We start from the raw sequence: 19,695 nt of genomic DNA, 5'->3' as shown, positions 1-19,695 counted from the left end.
TCTCAAAGACACCAAGACTCGTGAGGATCCTGAACCGTCTATTTGACCTTATTTCGTGTTCGGCCATGGCACTGGAGTCTGCTTTTGTTCCCTAGCTTGTTGATTTCTCTTATTGTCTAGTAAATCTTCTATTTTTATGTTTTTTTTAGAAGAATAACTAGAGGTTGGAATAGCCATTATTGTGATTACACATAGCTATGTCCAACGTTTTCATCTTCATGTTTTTAGATTTATTGGTTTAAATTCTAAACTTGTTTGGAAGATGATTTTTGCAGTATTAATCTTTATGGTTTTATATTCTGCAATATTTTTATGGGATATGTGTGTTTGCGTCCGTGAACTTGATTGTCCCATATCTTGTCAAAAGTAAAGTCGTTCATGAATTGATATGCATGTATTGATGAAAGAATGAATAGACTTTTGACAAATACAAAAGTAAAGCATATATTGTCAATTATTGATGGAAGATAGGTTAAAATCTTTTGTTTGCAAGGATTATGTCTATTAAATGTCGTTATGAAAATAGTGATGCAAAATAGAATGAATCCTTGTGTATTCCGCAGTAATTGATCTTCCATGATCCATATTTTATGTATTACTGTGAGGCTCCGTAAAGTGTCTTATGTTGAACGTTAAACAACCAAGTTGATTATTTTTTATGATTAGCAATGTTGTTGTTCTGTGAGGTACTTTATGTCGAGCATTTTGAACTAAATTAATCATCTTGTTTGGTTATTTAGTTATGACTCCATAAGTCTTCTTATGTTTGAGCATTCATGACTGGGTTGATTGTTTAACTTAGTCATTGCTCCATAGACTCTCTTATGTGAGTATGACCATTTATATTGATTACTTTTGTGGTTAATTTGGTTATGTATTTCGATTAGATTAATTATGGGTTTACTTGTGATTAATCTAATTGAGCTCTTTTAAGTATCCATAAGTTTACTTGTGTTGAGCATCTTTGGTTAAATTAATCATGAAATTCTTGTGGTTAATTTAATATTTTGGATTCAAATTCATACTTGCATGTGATTTGTCATGTCCAAAGAAATCCTTCTTTTCTCCTTCGAAATTAAGGTCGCTCTTGTTGTTCTTTCGCGAATGACATTTTTTGGGGAAGAGTTATTTTTGAACTTGCGCTTAATTGCCAAATCTTTGTGGGGAGTACGGTTGTGGAATATTATAGGGGTTATCTTGTATATTTATAAACTCCTTGATGAATGCATTTAGCTTCGGCTTTATGATTGCATCTAAAGAACAAGTTGTTATTTTTCCTTTCTTTGGTCAAGAAATGTCTCTTTCGGAAATTTCATTAGAATCCCGTACTTGTACCTTTGCCAATTTTATTGACAAAAAGGGGGAGAATTAATATGTAGTTCACACTACAAATACATATGGTTTCGGATCATAATGTAAGGGGGAGTGGTTTCCATGTGAGATGGAGTATTGACTAAGGGGGAGTGATACATATCACCATAGTATTGTTGTTGAAGTTGTGATACAATTGAACTTTGACGTTGTGTAATGATACTATGACACTGCATAACATTGATTTAGAACTATTGTTTTCTTGTTGTTATAGCTACGGATTTTCAACAACAATGATGCTAAACTTACAACCTATGGGATCATTGGAGTACTTGGAAGTGACGAAGATTTCGAGTAATGTTGAAGATTAGGCATGTGGAATAGGAGCTACAAAAGTTAATTTATTTATTTTTTTATTCCATATGTATTAATAGTTTTTCCACTAAAATTGACAAAGGGGGAAATTGTTAGAGCATTGCCCGGTCGAACTCGCATGTGTTGCTATCTCAAACATGTTTGTCAATATTAGTGATCAAAACTATAAGTCTTGATTTCTAGCCTACATAGATAAAGGTCTCGGACTAGGATAGAAAGTGTAGTTGATCTCAAGAACTCCATGGCAATCATCATACAAGACGAAGTACTACTCAAGGAACTGGTGGATCTTCATCGACTAAAAGGTATGTGGAGACTTGAACTTATCTGTCACTCAAAAGTCTATCTATTTTATCTTATACTCTTGAGAAAAAAGTCGTTTTGATATACAGACTTTCATTATGCACATTTGCTATTTCGATCCGAGTTTATCTCGCCTATCTATTTCTCGAAATATGTGTTGGTAAGCTTTCGCTTTAGCCGAATTCATCTTTACCTAGTGACGAAAGTCATGATATGTTTCAATCACTTTGAAAATTTCTCTGACGAAAAATGGTCTGTGAATAACGGCTATGTCCGTCCTCTGAGAATGTTTCAATGATTGAGATGAGAGTTTAGATTAGATAACCATTGATAGGATATAAGCATAGTTGTGGAAACACATATATGTATAAGTCCTTATTCCTTGAACCAAAGTTTGCGAACTTTGTTGATCAAGAGAAATGGAAGTGGCGTGAGCGAAGTCCGCGAACTGGCGGAAGTTCTCGACCCGAGAATTTCTGCTGGAGTGTGTGAACTCCTTCCATGAGCTTAAGTCCGCGTACCCAGTCCGCGAACTTGAGTAGGTTATATCTAAAACCGGTTGTTCTTGAACTCATGTTTATTTAAACTAAGGAATGCTTTTGCAAACCGTGGATATAAAGTTCATGAGCTGATTCGAGTGAATCAAACCGATTTTGCTTCGATTGTGTCTTGTGTAGTTACATAAGATCTAAGCAATTGAAAAACTCTCTATCTAGTTCATTTGAGTCATTTGGACTAGTTATGGTGAAGAAGAATATGGTGGATATGAAAGTGATCATATGGATAACCATTTGGTTAATTGTTGTTGAACCAACAAATGTTAATATTTGGGAACGGTTCCATAAACCCAAAATTGGACATTTCATTTGTGTGTAAGAAGCTAAGGTTTCGATCCAACGGTTGAGAAATATTAGCTTGAATCTAATCAGGTTTTCATCTAATGGTGAATATTGAATGCTTTGTTACTAAGCTAACATTGATTGCAAACCCTGATTTGAAAGTGTATATAAGAGAGAACTCTAGCAACTGGGAAACCTAATCCCCACACATTCTGTGTGATACTAGTTGTGCTAAGCTAGAGTCGATTCTCCTTTAACCTTTGGTTTATTCTTCTAAACCAGGTTAACGACTTAAAGACTTCATTGGGATTGTGAATCCAGACCGATACTACTTTCTTGCAGTTGTGTGATCTGATCTTGCTGTTTCTACCATTACGAGTACGATTGTAATAATTGGCTCGAGATTTTATATATCTGATAGGGAAGATAGAAAAGAAGTCACAAACATCTTCGTCTCATCGTTTGTGATTCCATAATATCTTTTTCGCTGCGTCGATTAAGATTATTGTGAGGTGATTGATAATACTAAGTTGTTCTTCGGGAATATAAGTCTGGTATTATTGATTGGTTCCTGTTCACCTTGATTTATCAAAAGACGGAACAAAACTCGTAGATATATTCGTAGGAGACGGATTCATCTATTACCGTAGACTTTTCTGTGTGATACAGATTTGTTTATTAAAATCTCTGACTTTGGGTCGTAGCAACTCTTAGTTGTGGGTGAGATCATCTAAGGGAATCAACTGCGCAGTATCATGTTGGGATCAGAGGCGTAGGAGCATAATTGTACCTTGGATCAGTGTGAGATTTATTGGGGTTAAAATACAGTCCAGACCGAAGTTAATTTGGAGTAGGCTAGTGTCTGTAGCGGCTTAATACAGTGTGTGTTCAATCTGGACTAGGTCCCGGGAGTTTTCTGCATTTGCGGATTCCTCGTTAACAAAATTTCTGGTGTCTGTGTTATTTCAGTTTTCGCATTATATTGTTTTATCTTTATAATTGAAATAATACAGGTTGTGCGTTAGTTCAGTCAACTAGAATATCTGACCTTTTGGTTGTTGATTTAAATTGATTGACACTTAGATATTGGTCTTTATCCAAGTTATCTCTCTTTGATAAAGACTCGCATATTTCTATTTGCTTGAGTAAAGATCAAATCGAGAGATTGTGATATAAACTCTTTGATATACTTTTATCTAGATTGAGTCTGACTGTCTAGTTGATTCTCTAGAAAGTATATTGGAGTTTGTCCATACAGATTGCTAAGCGAAATATTAGGTGGTGTTGTTAGACCCCCGCTTTTTCATATAGTGGATCTCCTCTTTAGTTATACCCAATGTGGGACTAAAGGTCCTATTTCATTCACTCATAGGAAAATGAGTAAATGCTCTTAGAGACCCAAAGGTCCTAAGTTCCATTCCCACAAAGACTATAAAACCAAAACAATAAAACTCATTTTCTCCAACAATCCCCCACATGAATGAAATACCGCTAAAATCAGAAAAACGGAAATCGAGAAATACCACTATAGGTAAGAGGTTTCCATGAGGTCTTGAACCTTTGCTTAGTGTGAAATTGTCGAAACTACTTGATGGACAGTGAACGCGATGTCTTGAACTGCCGTCGTTTGGTGTAATCCGCGATAATAACCACATGTGATATCTCTCTAGGTGTTGTTAAGTTCGTGACGTTGTGTCCTTTTTGGCCCTGGACAAATCCCGTTTCTCAGAATGCTCTAGAAAATCAGCTTTATTCTCATAGGAAGTGACCCACTTCCACATCAAGATAGGTGAGTTCCATCAAGAGTGTTTACTGCTACACCGCACTTCAATCTTAAATTGAAACTATAGAACTCATTAAGACTTAGTTAAAAGTCATCCTTCACATGCAGTCACACTATCAAGTCTACACCATAGGGAAGAGGCAGAGAATGAAATTCTCTTATAGTGTTTACCTTAACCCACCACAAATTAGTTGTCTCATTCAAAACCTTGATCTTGGGATCTCCAGTCAGCAAGGTTGAGTATCCTTCATGGCAAGTTAATGTAATGAGCCTAAGACCCATCCCTCTCGATGCACTACTAACTATCTCCTTGGACAAACCTTTCGTCAAAGGGTCCGCGATATTCTCCTTGGACTTTACCCATTCAATGGAAATAACGCCTTTTGAGATTAGTTTTTCAGGGTATCGTGTCTTCTTTAAATATGTATAGACTTCCCATTATAGTAGCTGTTTTTAGCATTAGATATAGCAGCTTGATTATCACAATACATAGATATAGCTGGCACAGGCCTATGCCAGAGAGGAACGTCTTCTAAAAGCATCTTAGCCAAGCGGCTTCCTTTCCTACTTTATCTAACGCAATAAACTTGGATTCCATAGTGGATCGAGCTATGCAGGTCTGTTTATAACTTTTCCAAGAAACAACCCACCTGCTAGAGTGAAAACATATCCACTCGTAGACTTAGACTCCTCTAAGTCTGATATCCAGTTTGCATCAAAAAATCCCTCAAGGACGGCAGGGTACCCTTCATAATTTAAACAAAAGGTCAAAGTGTATTTCAAATACCTCAACACTCTAAAAATTGCATCACAGTGTTCCTGCCCTGGATTACAAATATACCTACTTAACCTACTCACAGTATAAGCAATGTCTGGCTTAGTACAGTTCATCAAATACATCAGACTTCCTATAACTCGTGAGTATTCAAGTTGTGAAACTCCATTACCCTTATTCTTTTTGAGTCTACAACAAGGATCATACGGAGTATAAGTAGGTTTACAATCAAAATGATTGAATTTTCTAAGTACAGATTCAACATAATGAGATTGACTAAGACTATAACCGTTAGAATTTCTTCTAATTTTCATCCCTAAGATTACATCCGCGGAGCCTAAGTCTTTCATGTCAAAGTTCTCATTTAGCATGCTCTTAGTGGAATTAATTACATCCACGTTTGTACCAAATATAAGCGTATCATCAACATACAAGCATACGATCACACATGCACCATTCACAAGTTTAGTATAGACACACTTGTCAGATTCATTGATTTTAAAACCATTGGCAAAAATTACATGTTCAAATTTTTCATGCCATTGTTTAGGTGCTTGTTTCAATCCATACAAAGATTTTTACAGTTTACAAACTTTGTTTTCACAAACTTTTACTACAAAGCCCTCAGGTTGTTCCATGTAACTTTCTTCATCTAGTTCACCATTTAGAAAAGCTATCTTTACACCCATTTGATGTATCTCTAGGTTATGAACCGCAGCTATAGCAATTAACATCATAATGGAAGTAATTCTCGTAACGGGTGAGTAAGTATCAAAGAAATCTACACCTTTCTTTTGTTTAAATCCTTTAGCTACTAATCTAGCTTTGTATTTTTGAACAGTTCCATCTATGTTACGTTTCCTCCTGAAGATCCATTTACATTCTATGGCCTTACACCCTGGAGGTAAATCTACTATCTCCCACGTATCATTCTCTTTGATGTATTCCATTTCACTAATAGTAGACTCTTTCCACCATGGAGCTTCAGAAGAAGTCATGGCTTCTCTATAATTCTGAGGATCAGACTCTGCTAGTGTTACGAAGTCAGGTCCAAAGGAGGTTTTGGTTCTAGCCCTTTTACTTCTCCTAGGCTCAATCTCTACTTCATCTTCCTCTAAAGGTAAAGTCTGACTGGTTGAAGGGATATCTAGGGGATCAAGACCTCTCTTACGAGAGTCAGATTTCAAAGGAAAAACATTTTCAAAGAACACAACATCCCTAGATTCCATAATAGTATTCACACCAATTTCAAAAATTTCAGAACTCACAACCATAAATCTATATGCAGGATTGTGCTCAGGAAACCCTATGAAGACACAGTCAACAGTTTTGGGTCCTATCTTGGTTGTCTTAGGAGGAGGGATGGCAACCTTATCCAAACACCCCCACACTTTGAAGTATACAAAAGAAGTTTGTCTACCTTTCCACAATTCATATGGAGTTTTATCTGATCCTTTAAAGGGTACTCTATTCAAGATATAGCAAGCTGAGAGGACAACTTCCCCCCACAAGTTCGAAGGTGACCCTGAACTAATTAACATAACATTCATCATCTCCTTAAGGGTACGGTTCTTACGTTCAGCTACACCATTGGACTGAGGTGAATAAGGAGGGGTAACCTCATGTATTATGCCTTGTTCTACATAGAAATCTCCTATAGGAATTATGTACTCACCACCACGGTCAAACCTGATGGTTTTAATGGTAGTATTCAATTGGTTTTCAACTTCTAGTTTATACATTTTAAAGGCTTCTAAGGCATCATCCTTACCTCTAAGCAAATATATATGACAATACCTCGTACAGTCGTCTATAAAAGTAACAAACCATTTCTTACCACCTCTAGCTTGAACCGATTTCATGTCAACTAGGTCTGAGTGAATTAATTCTAAGAGTTTAGAATTTCTGTGAATATTTTTGCTAAAAGGTTTTCTAGCATACTTTGATTCTACGCATATTTCACATTTGTGTTCCTTTTCCAAACTAAATTTGGGTATGCAGCCTATATTAGCTAGTTTATGCATTGACTTATAATTTACATGTCCGACAAACATTCAAAGACTCACAAACATAAGCAAAATAATCATTCTTATTCATTACATCAGAGTTTACATTAAGCTTATACAGACCCTCAGTCTTATAACCATGCCCTACATAATCATTACCCTTAGTTACAACACATTTTCCAGATTCTATCACAATTTTGAAACCCTTATCATCTAAAACACCACAAGAAACAAGACTTTTTCAGATGTCTGGAACATGAAGAACTTCATTCAATGTGAGAGTCTTGCCAGAAGTGAGATTGAGCCCAACTTTGCCTTTTCCTACAACCGCAGCTGCAGATGAGTTACCCATATAGAGTTTCTCGCCTTCCCCTACCTTATTGTAGGAGGTGAACATATCTCTTTTTCCACAGACATGTTTGGTAGCCCCAGAGTCTACCCACCAGTCTCTCACATTGGTTACCAAATTTACTTCAGACACCGTGCTAGAAAATTCATCTTTATTGTTTTCAACCAAGTTAGCATTATTTTTCTTTTTAAGGTCCTTACAGTTTCTACAGTGAACCACCATATGGCCAAGATTTCCACACGCATAGAAATCACCCTTAATTTTATTAATGCTAAATTTAGGTTTCTGAAACATACCTTTCTTGCCAGGAGGTTTCTTGGAGTTGTTTCGGTTCTTGTCACCTTTTTCAGCATTGGAACCTTTGTGTTCAATCACATGAGCTTTGTTAGACATGTCCCTTGCAGAAGATACATTTTTGTCCTTGGAGCACAAAAATTATTCAACTTGAATCTTCTTACCCAAATCAACCATAGTGACTTCACCAGTTTCATGTCTCAGTTTTTTCTTGTACTCAGACCAGGAAAAAAGCAATTTCTCAATGATAGCAGACACTTGAAAAGTTTCATCAATCATGTTAGAGAATTGATCGGTCGAACTCGCAAGTGTTGCTATCTCAAACTTGTTTGTCAAATTTAGTTGTCAAAACTATGTGTCTTGATTTCTAGTCTACTTATATCTAAGTTTCGGACTAGGATAGTTAAGTGTAATTGAGCTCCAGACTCCATGGCGATCATCTTACGAATACGAAGAACTACTCAAGGAACCAGTGGAACTTCATCCGACTAAAAGGTATGTGGATACTTGAACTTATCTATCACTCAAAAGTCTATCTACTCTATCTCCTACTCTTGAGACAAAAGTCGTATAAGTATGATAGTTTTCATACATACACATTTGCTATTTCGAGCCGAGTTTACTCGCCTATCTGACTGTCTAGTTGATTCTCTTAAAAGTATATTAGAGTTAGTCCATACAGATTGCTAATAAAAATATTGGGTGAGGTTTTTAGACCCCCGCATTTTCAATTGGTATCAGAGCAGGCAAACACGTTTAAGACCTCAAAAGTCTGTGTTTGTAGAGATCTGACTCTATGGACAGAGGAACTATCTCTGATAAACGCGTCACCAGAAATAAAGACTCTGTTTCTAATAAGCCTGTCAAAGAGAAAAATCCTTCAATCTCTGTTACAGGCGAGCCTAGTGTTCAAATGAAACGGACTTACACTGACATGTATTGTTCTGATGAATCTAACTATGTTATTCAAGAGGAAACATCTAGAGAGAGTAAACTAATTCTAAATCTTATTAGAATTCATGCTGATAGATTCAAACAGTTAAAAAAACATGTCAATGTTCTTCATGGTGTAGTAAAAGACTGTGGCTCCAGGGAAAAGGTTTCTTATAAAGAAAATCCTGAAGTTCGATCATCTCGTATCTTACTTGAGGCAAAACTTAAAAAGGATTCTTTAGAAATTGAACATCTCTTGAGTAAACTCTCCATTCAAGGATGTTCAGAAAATTCTGCTATACCGTCTACTTCTTTGCAAACTGAAAAATCTCCAGTTTCAGAAGTATTCTCAGATTCTCTTCCCACTCAAACTAATGTGCAGGGGATTCACACATCAGTTGGAAGAAAGAAATCTCCAAGAGATAATGTTAGGTCTGCAATCTCTAATCACTCCCGTGATCAGAAAGTGTGTCTCTTTTGTGATTCAAAATGACATATAATGCAAAAAGGGAAACTCAAGTTGAAAAACAAATCGTTAGTTCAACTTCAACACACCTTAGATTTAATTATTAAAGGTTTAACTCGTATGTCTAAACCAATTAGTTTTAGTACACATCCTATGATCCCTACCAGTAAGGTCAGTTCAATGAGTTCCTCAAATGCACAAAAGCATAATAGACCGTTTAACAAACTCTCTCCTATCAGAAATGGAGATGATAATAACCCTGATGTGAATCATGTATCAAGTGAAGAGTGCAAATGTGAGCAGATGGATGACAACCTAAAGTTGGTTATTGAAGGATATAAGGAAATCATCAACAAACTATATACTCCATCTAGGCAACACTCTTCAGGTAAGAATCCTTACTATGTGTCGTATTATGATAGTAAGTTTTATGATAACTTTTCACATCATAACAGTCTTCTTCCAAACTACAGAAGAAAGGGGTTTAATCAAAAAAAATATTCATTTGATGAGCTAAAGGCTCATACTTGTGCGATTTGATCACAAGGTTGAATTCTCTCACAAAAAAATCCTGGTTGAGAGATATGCTCAGGTATACTTGTTGACTATGGTGTTTTCGGATTCTCAAGCTATTTTCTTATCGTCTTTATCATGAGTATCTTCGCAAAAATGCTTGCACAAGTTTGTTTTTTTCTATTGTTTTTCTCTTGTTTGGTTAAACAAGGTGCTACTCATGTACTCTAAAATTGTTTCTCTTATGAGACATAAATTTTTGGAGTCATTATGATTTCCTCATATTGCAAGAGTTTTCAGCAAGGTCGTGTGTGTACGACTCTTGTTCTTATTTTGGGTCGAGATCGAACTCGTACAGGTTACCCCTGTGACTGTCGTGAATTAATTAAGGAAACCCTAAAAATCCCTTCCCTAAGAAACCTTTAAGTACCCGACCTATTGAGTTACGTAAGTCACGTACGCATACTCTAGGTTATTTTTGGGTTATCAAGAATGTCATCTTCTTCATCTTGCTATGGTGATTTTGCAAAAGGATTTCTTGAGAAAGGTTTTGTTTTCGAATCAAAAGGGAGGAAGAAAAGAACTCTTTTAGAAGATGGTTCACCTAATGCCTCATGCTACTATGCCTACTCACACCAAGATGTTGAGAATGAGGATATGATTCTGCTGAAGTGGTTCATGACTTTCTTAAATACTTTGAGGAAGAAAAACTGCAACTTGTTGATACTGTGAAGGATCTTGATGTGGTCAGAACTGAGTTGAAAAAGGTTACCAATGACCTTGGTCTCATGAAGTCACATGTTAAAGAACTTCTCAATGAGTATATCTTCTCCGAAGATGCAGTTGACACTATGAGTCACAAGCTCAAAGATCTCGAAACCCGTGAAGCTTCCGAACGTGAACTTTGACTTAGCTTGTGATCGGCTTCTAGTAGATTTTTTTCTTTTTCTAGGAAACTTCTTAAGAGAATTTTTATTCTTGGTTTGTTTAAGAAGGATAACTAGGGTTTGGAATAGCCATTATTGTGAGTACACATAGCCATGTCCAATGTTTTCATCTTGCAATATTTTTAGATTTATTTATTTAAATTCTAAAGTTGATTTGGAAGATGATTTTTACAGTATTAATCTTTATGGTTTTATATATTGCAATATGTTATTGGATATGTGTGTTTGCGTCCGTGAAATATTATTGTCCCATATGATGTCAAAAGTTATCTCTTTCATATGTCGATATGCATGTATTGATACAAGATCGATGAACTTTTGACAAACAAAAGTTAAGCCTATTATGTCATTTATTGATGGAAGATAGGTTAAAATATTTTGTTTACGAGGATTATGTCTATTATATGTCATTGTGCAAATAGTGATGGAAAATAGAATGAATCCTTGTCTATTCCACAGTATTGATCTTCCCTGATCCATATTTTATGTATATAATGTGTGGATCCATAAGTCTTCTTATGTGAGCATTTCCAACTAGACTAATCATGGATTCGTTTGTGGTTAATTTGGTTGTGTATTACGATTGAATTAATCATGGGTCCTCTTGTGATTAGTTTAATTGAGATTTTTGGATACAAAATCATTCTTATGATTTTTGATGTACAAAGAAATCCTTCTTTTCTCGTAAAAGTAAGGTCGCTCTTGTTATTCTTTCGGGAATGACATCAAATGGGGGAGAGTTCTTTTGAACTTGCGCCTAATTTCAATATATTTGTGGGGAGTGCGGCTGTGGAATATTTGAGGAGTTATCTTGTATATTTATAAACTCCGTGATGAATGCATTTAGCTTCGGATTTATAATTGCATCTAAACAAAGTTGATATGTACTTTTCTTTGGTCTTGAACCGTCTCCATGAAAATTTCATTAGGATCCCGTCTTCGTACCTTTGCCAATTTTATTGACAAAAAGGGGAAGAATTAATATGTAGTTCACACTACAAATACATATGGTTTTCGGATCATTATGTAAGGGGGAGTGGTTTTCATGTTGAGATGAAAGTATTGACTAAGGGGGAGTGATACATATCACCATAATATTATTGTCAAAGTTGTGATAAAATTGAACTTTGATATTGTGTAATAATACTATGACACTGTATAACAATGATCGTGAGCTTTTGTTTTCTCATTGTTATGGCTACGGATCTTCAACAACTATGATGTTGAACTGAACATCTATGGAATCATGGGAGTACTTGGAAAAGACGAAGTTTTCGAGTAATGTTGAAGCACCAAGGAGATCAAGCATGTGGACGAGAAGCTACAAAGTTTTATCTGTTTTGTATTCCATATGTATTGATAGTTTTGTCACTAAAATTGACAAAGGGAGAGATTGTTAGAGCATTGCTCGGTCGAACTCGCAAACATTGCTATCTGAAGCTTGTTTGTCAAATTTAGTTGTCAAAACTATGTGTCTTGATTTTTAGTCTACTTATAGCTAAGTCTCGGACTAGGATAGTTAAGTGTAGTCGAGCTCCAGACTTCATGGCGATCATATTACGAAGACGAAGAACTACTCAAGGAACCAGTGGAACTTCATCCGACTAAAAGGTATGTGGATACTTGAACTTATCTATCACTCAAAAGTCTATCTACTCTATCTCCTACTCTTTAGACAAAAGTCGTATAAGTATGATAGTTTTCGTACATACACATTTGCTATTTCGAGCCGAGTTTACTCACCTATCTTTTTCTCGAAATATGTGTTGGTAAGCTTTTTCTCTAACCATTTTTCATCTTTACCCATGACAAAAGTCATGATGACGTTTCAATCTTGAAAATGGCTTTGATGACGATAGTTGTGAATAACTACTACTATAAGATTATAGAAGAATGTTTCAATGATTGAAATTTAAAGTTGAGATTACCATCTATGGATATAAGCATATATAGTGTGTTCGCACATTAGTGTATAAATCCATGTACCGAAAACCAAGTGTGTGCATATGTGTACATATGGTATTGGTGAAGGAGACAGGTTGGGTACGCGTACTGGCGGAACTTTTCCTCCCGGAAAATTCTACTGAGTTTGGAGTTTACGAACTCATAACCAGTCATCTAAGATACGCGTACACGTACGCGTACTGGCGGAACTTTTCTACAAGAAAAATTCTGCTGAGTTTGGAAACCAAAAACCAACTCAAATCCGGTAGCTAAGGTAGGCATACCCGTATGCATACCCAAGCTAGTTATTTCTCAAATCGGTAGTTCATGAACTTAAATAAATAAATTATAAGGAATGCAATCTTTGCAAACCGTGGATATATTGTTCATGAATTGATTTAAATGAATCACACCGATTTTGTTTCAATTGTGTCTATGAATAAAGACCTAAGCAATTGAACAACTCTTCAACTAGTTCTTATGAGTCATTTGAACTAGTTATGAGAAAGATGAATACGGTTAATATGGAAGCGCTCTTATGGCTAACCATTGGTTAACTATTTGTGAACCAACTAAGTGTACACGTTTAGGTACGGTTACTCAAACCTAACTGAAATACATTTCATTTGTGTGTGACAAGCTAAGTTTGGATCTAACGATTGAAAGATATTAGCTTGTATCTAATCAGGTTTTCATCTAACGGTGAATATTGAATGCTTTGTTACTAAGCTAACATAGATTGCAAACCCTGATTTGAAAACTATATAAGGGAGAACTCTAGCAACTGTAAAAACTAATCCCCATACCTCCTGTGTGATACTAGTTGGTTTTGCTAGAGTCGATTCTCCTTTAACCTTAGGTTTCTTCTCGAGACCCTGTAGGTTAACGACTTAAAGACTTCATTGGGATTGTGAAGCCAGACGAAATTACTTCTCTTGTAGTTGAGCGATCTGATCTTGCCATTTTCTATCGTACAAGTTCAATTGAATAATTGTCTTGAGATTATATCTCCGATAGGGCAAGATAAAAAGAAATCACAAACATCTTCGTCTCATCGTTTGTGATTCCACAATATCTTGTTTCGCTACCGTACGATTAAGATTATTGTGAGGTGATTGATAATACTAGGCTGTTCCTCGGGAATATAAGTCCGGGTTATCAATTAGTTCCTGTTCACCTTGATTTCTATCAAAAGACGGAACAAACTCTTAGGTTTATCTGTGGGAGACAAATTTATCTATTATCGTAGACTTTTCTGTGTGATACAGATTTGTTTATTCAAGTCTTCGACTTTGGGTCGTAGCAACTCTTAGTTGTGGGTGAGATCATCTAAGGGAATCAAGTGCTTAGTATCCTGCTGGGATCAGAGACGTAAGGAGCGCAACTGTACCTTGAATCAGTGTGAGATTGATTAGGGTTCAACTACAGTCCAGACCGAAGTTAGTTTGTAGTAGGCTAGTGTCTGTAGCGGCTTAATACATTGTGGTGGTCAATCTGGACTATGTCCCGGGATTTTTCTGCATTTGCGGTTTCCTCGTTAACAAAATTTCTGGTGTCTGTGTTATTTCTATTCCGCATTATATTTTGTTATATAATTGAAATATCACAGGTTGTGCGTTGTATCGATCAATTGTGAAATCCAACCTTTGGTTGTTGATTGGAAATTGATTGAACCTTGGATATTGGTCTTTGGTACCATCCAAGTTTATATCTCTTGTATTTGATAAAGACTCACAGATTTCTATTTGTTTGAGTATAGATCAAATCGAGAGATAGAGATATTAACTCCTTGCTATACTTTTTATTAAGATTGAGTCTGACTGTCTAGTTGATTCTCTTAAAAGTATATTAGAGTTAGTCCATATAGATTGCTAATCGAAATATTGGGTGAGGTTGTTAGACCCTCGCATTTTCAAATCACCATACCTTCCGCAAGAATTTCATTGATAATTTGCTGGAATTCAAGGAATTGATCAACCACAGATTTTCCATTCGATATTTTAAATTCCATGAACCTAGATACCAAAAATTTCTTACTTCCAGCAGTTTCAGCTTGGTATTTTGCGTCCAAAGCAGTCCATAAATCAAAAGTAGAAAAGTTCTCCTTAGCATTGTAAAAGTCATACAAAGCATCCTCTAAACAATTCAGAATATGATTTTTAGCCATGTAGTTATTCCTTTTCCACTCTTCTAAAACAGACTCACGACCAGCATCATTCAAGGATTCACCAAAAGGTTTCAGAACATAAGAATCCAGCTCATAGTAACTCAGAAAAAATAACATTTTCGACTGCCACCTCTTAAAGTCTTTCCCAGAAAATTTTGCAGGCCTTTCAACATCGTTCTTACCCATTGTTACAGACAGAGAAGAACTATCGTGTTAAGATTGTTGCAACTGTAACAATAAAATACTCAAAGAAAAATGTTAGAAATAAATTTCCGGAAAGTTTAAATAAACACTCAATGGACAACAAACAGAGGACAGAGTCACTTGATCATCAAGCTTTCCTTAACACGATAGTTGACAGGTACGCCTCAAGAATGAGTGATGCCTATACCCTGTGGTCAAGTCGTATCCAGGATAAAACTGCTCGTTGCAAGCACTGTTAGCAGTACTTGCCACTCTTACGAACTCAACAGCAATGGCACAGAAGAAAAGAAAAAACCACACAGAGGGAGAGAGACGAAAAGAAGAAGGATAGTAGCTTCTTCTGGAAACACCTTGAAATGAAAAGTTCGAGTCCCTTTTATAGATAGAAATGAGAGAGGCGCAGTAATAACAATTGATTTTCAAATCAATTTCATGCATGAAGCTAATTAAATTAAAACGGAAATAAAACAACCAATTTAATTTAATTTTCAAATCAAAATAAAATTTAAAACGGAAAGAATATTTAAATCAATTAAACCGATCATTACTGCATAAGAATTTTTGGTAAGCAAAAAAAAAAGTGCCTGGTCAGACGCCCCCCCACATTAAGACAAAAAATTAAATTGATTTTCAAAATGTTTTAGGAAATAATTCAAAGGAATTATGTCCAAAAAAGATAAGCCTTGGTTGACATGTCCACGACGAAGAACGAACCCGAGCTCGAAGACCAACCCTTAATTAGCTTCCATGCATGAAGCTAATTAAATTAAAACGGAAATAAAACAACCAATTTAATTTAATTTTCAAATCAAAATAAAATTTAAAACGGAAAGAATATTTAAATCAATTAAATCGATCATTACTGCATAAGAATTTTTGGTAAGCAAAATATATTGTGTCTGGTCAGACGCCCCCCACATTAAGACAAAAAATTAAATTGATTTTCAAAATGTTTTAGGAAATAATTCAAAGGAATTATGTCCAAAAAAGATAAGTCTTGGTTGACATGTCCACGACGAAGAACGAACCCGAGCTCGAAGCCCAACCCTTAATTAGCTTCCATGCATGAAGCTAATTAAATTAAAACGGAAATAAAACAACCAATTTAATTTAATTTTCAAATCAAAATAAAATTTAAAACGGAAAGAATATTTAAATCAATTAAACCGATCATTACTGCATAAGAATTTTTGGTAAGCAAAATATATTGTGCCTGGTCAGACGCCCCCCCACATTAAGACAAAAAATTAAATTGATTTTCAAAATGTTTTAGGAAATAATTCAAAGGAATTATGTCCAAAAAAGATAAGCCTTGGTTGACATGTCCACGACGAAGAACGAACCCGAGCTCGAAGCCCAACCCTTAGTGAAAACAAAAATATTTCGCCCACCCATTCTACCCACCTTGTTTTACTAACTATTCATAATGGAATAGCTATATAGCGGATATCCTCTTTAGTTATACCCAATATGGGATTAAAGGTTCTATTTCATTCACTCATAGGAAAATGAGTAAGTGCTCCTAAAAACCTAAAGGTCCTAAGTTCTATTCCCACCAAGACTATAAAAACAAAACAATAAAACTCATTTTCTCCAACACAGACCGGCATCCCATTACTCATAAATATATTCTCTTCAGTAGTTGTGAAAAGTTTATTCCAAGATTGTTTGACCCCATACTTTTGCATTACCCATAAATCAGCTCCATCTATGCGAGATTCAGATTCGACAAGTAAACAAAGAGACCCATCCAATTTTCCAAGTTCCTTAGTAACATTCTTTTTTTGCACGGCTTCTGGTAGAGCCAAGTTACCAAATCCTTCATCACAAGTACTAAAGGAAACTATAACATTACGAGTAGCATTTCCAGGCTTGTTTAACAACCAATGAAGACCCCCATGAACTAAGATGCCTACATTTCTGTGACGTGACAAAGACCGATAGGGTATAAATTTCTGACTGTTCTCCCACGAGTTAGACCTTAGACTGTAAATCTGAAATCCAAGCCTCCTAGACTCTCCAGAAATTACCACAATTTTGATCAACTTGTAATCCTCGGTAGTAGAATTATAATAAAACCCATAAGCTGAATAATCTTCCACAATCTTTACAACACTTGAAAACTCACTTGGTGGGTTAGTTAACCTCTTGTATTCCTTTGCCCCGGGATTCCAAAAACAAATAATAGATTGAGTTTCTTCTTCAACCCTCTGACCAATAAGCAAACAAAGTATACCATTACAAACCCCCATAATGGAAACCTCATCCGATGATTCTACCTCTCGATGAAATGGGTAATCTACAAAAGAACCCTTATCGCAATGACGTTCACATTCACATACAGAATCAGACTCACATTTACGTTCAAGATCAGTTTCAAGTGATGATAATGAAGCTTGAGGTACGTGGATGATACTAAAATCTTCCTCATCAATGTCTTCGTCATAATTTCTAGTTACAAGAATGAAACTGGGATTTTGGTTTTCAACAGCAAGATGGCTTTTCAGAAAACTAGGGTTTGAGAGTAGAGCATTCCATTGTTTGCATATGCACCTACAGGTTGTAACTGAATTGGGTGGTAGCCTTAACAAGATCTCGTTAAGAATCTCTTTTGGGATTAGAACGCTTGACATAATCTCAGATCTCACCAGAATTACACTAAGTAACAATCGACTTACACAGCCAATATATAGATGATTTATAAGATATGTATTAAGAAAATAAGGTTCGAGTAAAAGCAGGGGGAAATGAAAATCTTCAATATTAGTGGAGATAAAAATGGCAACACAAATCAAACGTGTTTCAAGAAAGAAAAAAAAGTAACAGAAATCAAACGTGTTTGAAAAAAAAAAGGTAACAGTAATCAACGTGTTTGAAAAAAGGGTAACATAATTCAAACGTGTTTGAAAGTTTCGGGTGAAACAGGGGTAAATGTATCTTGTGCATGGATGCACAAGATAAGGATCAATCATTACATTGGAACTTGTAAAACATAATTAAAAATCAAGAAAGAAGATACATTTTTGCATTGGAGAATCCATAACCTCACACTATATAAATGCAAATTTGAAAAACCAATTAAAATTTGTATTCTCCAATGCAAAGATGCATCTTCTCTCTTGGTTTTTAATTGTTTCTTACAAGTTCCAATGCAATGATTGGTCCTTATTTTGTGCATGCCCGAATGAAAATCTTGTGGAGATAAAAATGGTAACAGAAATCAGGCCCCAAATCCTCTGTCTCAAATAACCGCAAGTACCCCTGTTCGCACCTGTCAACAGACAACACGTGTCCTTAAGATAAAAGTATTCAACACCGTTAAACTTAAATTTCGTCTGGTAAATTAATGTCGCATGCTTCTTGTCCTAGATGGGCAATTCAAGAAGATATTGGCGTGCCAATTCCTGACGATCTCTCGGCCATTTCTCCTCCATTTTTATGTGCGTGCGCTTTCCAGGAGAATGCCGAGCAGTTTTTGCACCACTAGTGATCGAAAACATAAATCTCATGGTTATGCACAGGTGTTGTTTCAAACACAAGGCCGAAATAATGAAAGATCTCTCCCCTTTTAAGTTTAACTTTCCATTTGAAACTGACACGTTTCTCTCTCTCATCTTCGTCTGAACTTCCCGGGAAGAAAAAACCGCAATCAAGATTGATCTTGATTTGTTTGGTTTGATCTGATATTTCAGTTCTTCCAAACAAATCAGGATCTTTAATACAGTAACTAGTTCTTATGCATCATAAATAAAACTCCTTCGCTTCGTTGCGATTTTAGATTTTAGTTTGTTCTTTTTCTTTCCTACATTTAATGGCAAGTTATTGCTGGTTAAATAGTCTCTTATCGCTGATGGCTTATATATGCCATTCAGTTGTATTCAATCGTGATCACATATTTAAGTATGTTGTTGAAGATGTTTCATATCAATATTTTGCAAATCCTCACCAACAAGATCAGGGGCTGTGGATTATGAATGTAGCAGCAGTTTTATGGGCTATTTTCTTCTTCTCAATGGAGAATCAGAGATTGAAGACTCACAAATCAAAATGGTTAAATCTGATTTCAGAAACCATTCATCAAAAAGCATCGATTTCCTCTTGGAATTACATGCAGTTAGTACTTTGGATGTATCCTAATTCTTTTGTGATAGGCAGGGACGGACCCAGGAAAGATAAATTTTCTTTTAAGGCCCGAGCTAGAAGCCTTGGTCGAGCAAAAAAATTGGCTTGTGGACTGAGAAGCCTACCCGGGCTAAAGCCCCCTTTAGCCCAGCTGTAGGTCCGTCATTGGTGATAGGAATTTTCATCACTACTTGTATTGTGTATTGTTCTTCGTTGATGTACTTGAATTCGATGTATGATTGTTCACGATATTAATTATAATTTTATCTTCCTTCAAAACAAAAAAAAGAATAAAAAAATAAAATAAAATATGTCCAAATATGGGTTGCCAATATATAAAATGCGTGTGTTAATATAACAATCC

The 19,695-nt window shown here is 35.7% G+C and overlaps 1 protein-coding gene across 1 annotated transcript; it reads right to left on the bottom strand.

The window, feature by feature from the left end:
• Positions 1-16,699: 16,699 nt before the first annotated feature.
• Positions 16,700-17,842, bottom strand: LOC113279535 (F-box protein CPR1-like). Its single transcript, XM_026528226.1, has one exon. The coding sequence runs from the start codon at positions 17,840-17,842 to the stop codon at positions 16,700-16,702; it is 1,143 nt and encodes a 380-aa protein (XP_026384011.1).
• Positions 17,843-19,695: the final 1,853 nt, after the last annotated feature.

Source organism: Papaver somniferum, chromosome 5 (genome assembly GCF_003573695.1).
Source record: "Papaver somniferum cultivar HN1 chromosome 5, ASM357369v1, whole genome shotgun sequence".
Taxonomy (NCBI): Eukaryota; Viridiplantae; Streptophyta; class Magnoliopsida; order Ranunculales; family Papaveraceae; genus Papaver; species Papaver somniferum.
Note: the sequence above shows the minus strand (reverse complement) of the source record. Positions and strands in the feature narration are given on the sequence as shown.

Coding starts and splice junctions, on each gene's coding strand:
- LOC113279535 (XM_026528226.1), bottom strand. CDS start 17,842: ATGTCAAGCGTTCTAATCCCAAAAGAGATTCTTAACGAGATCTTGTTA.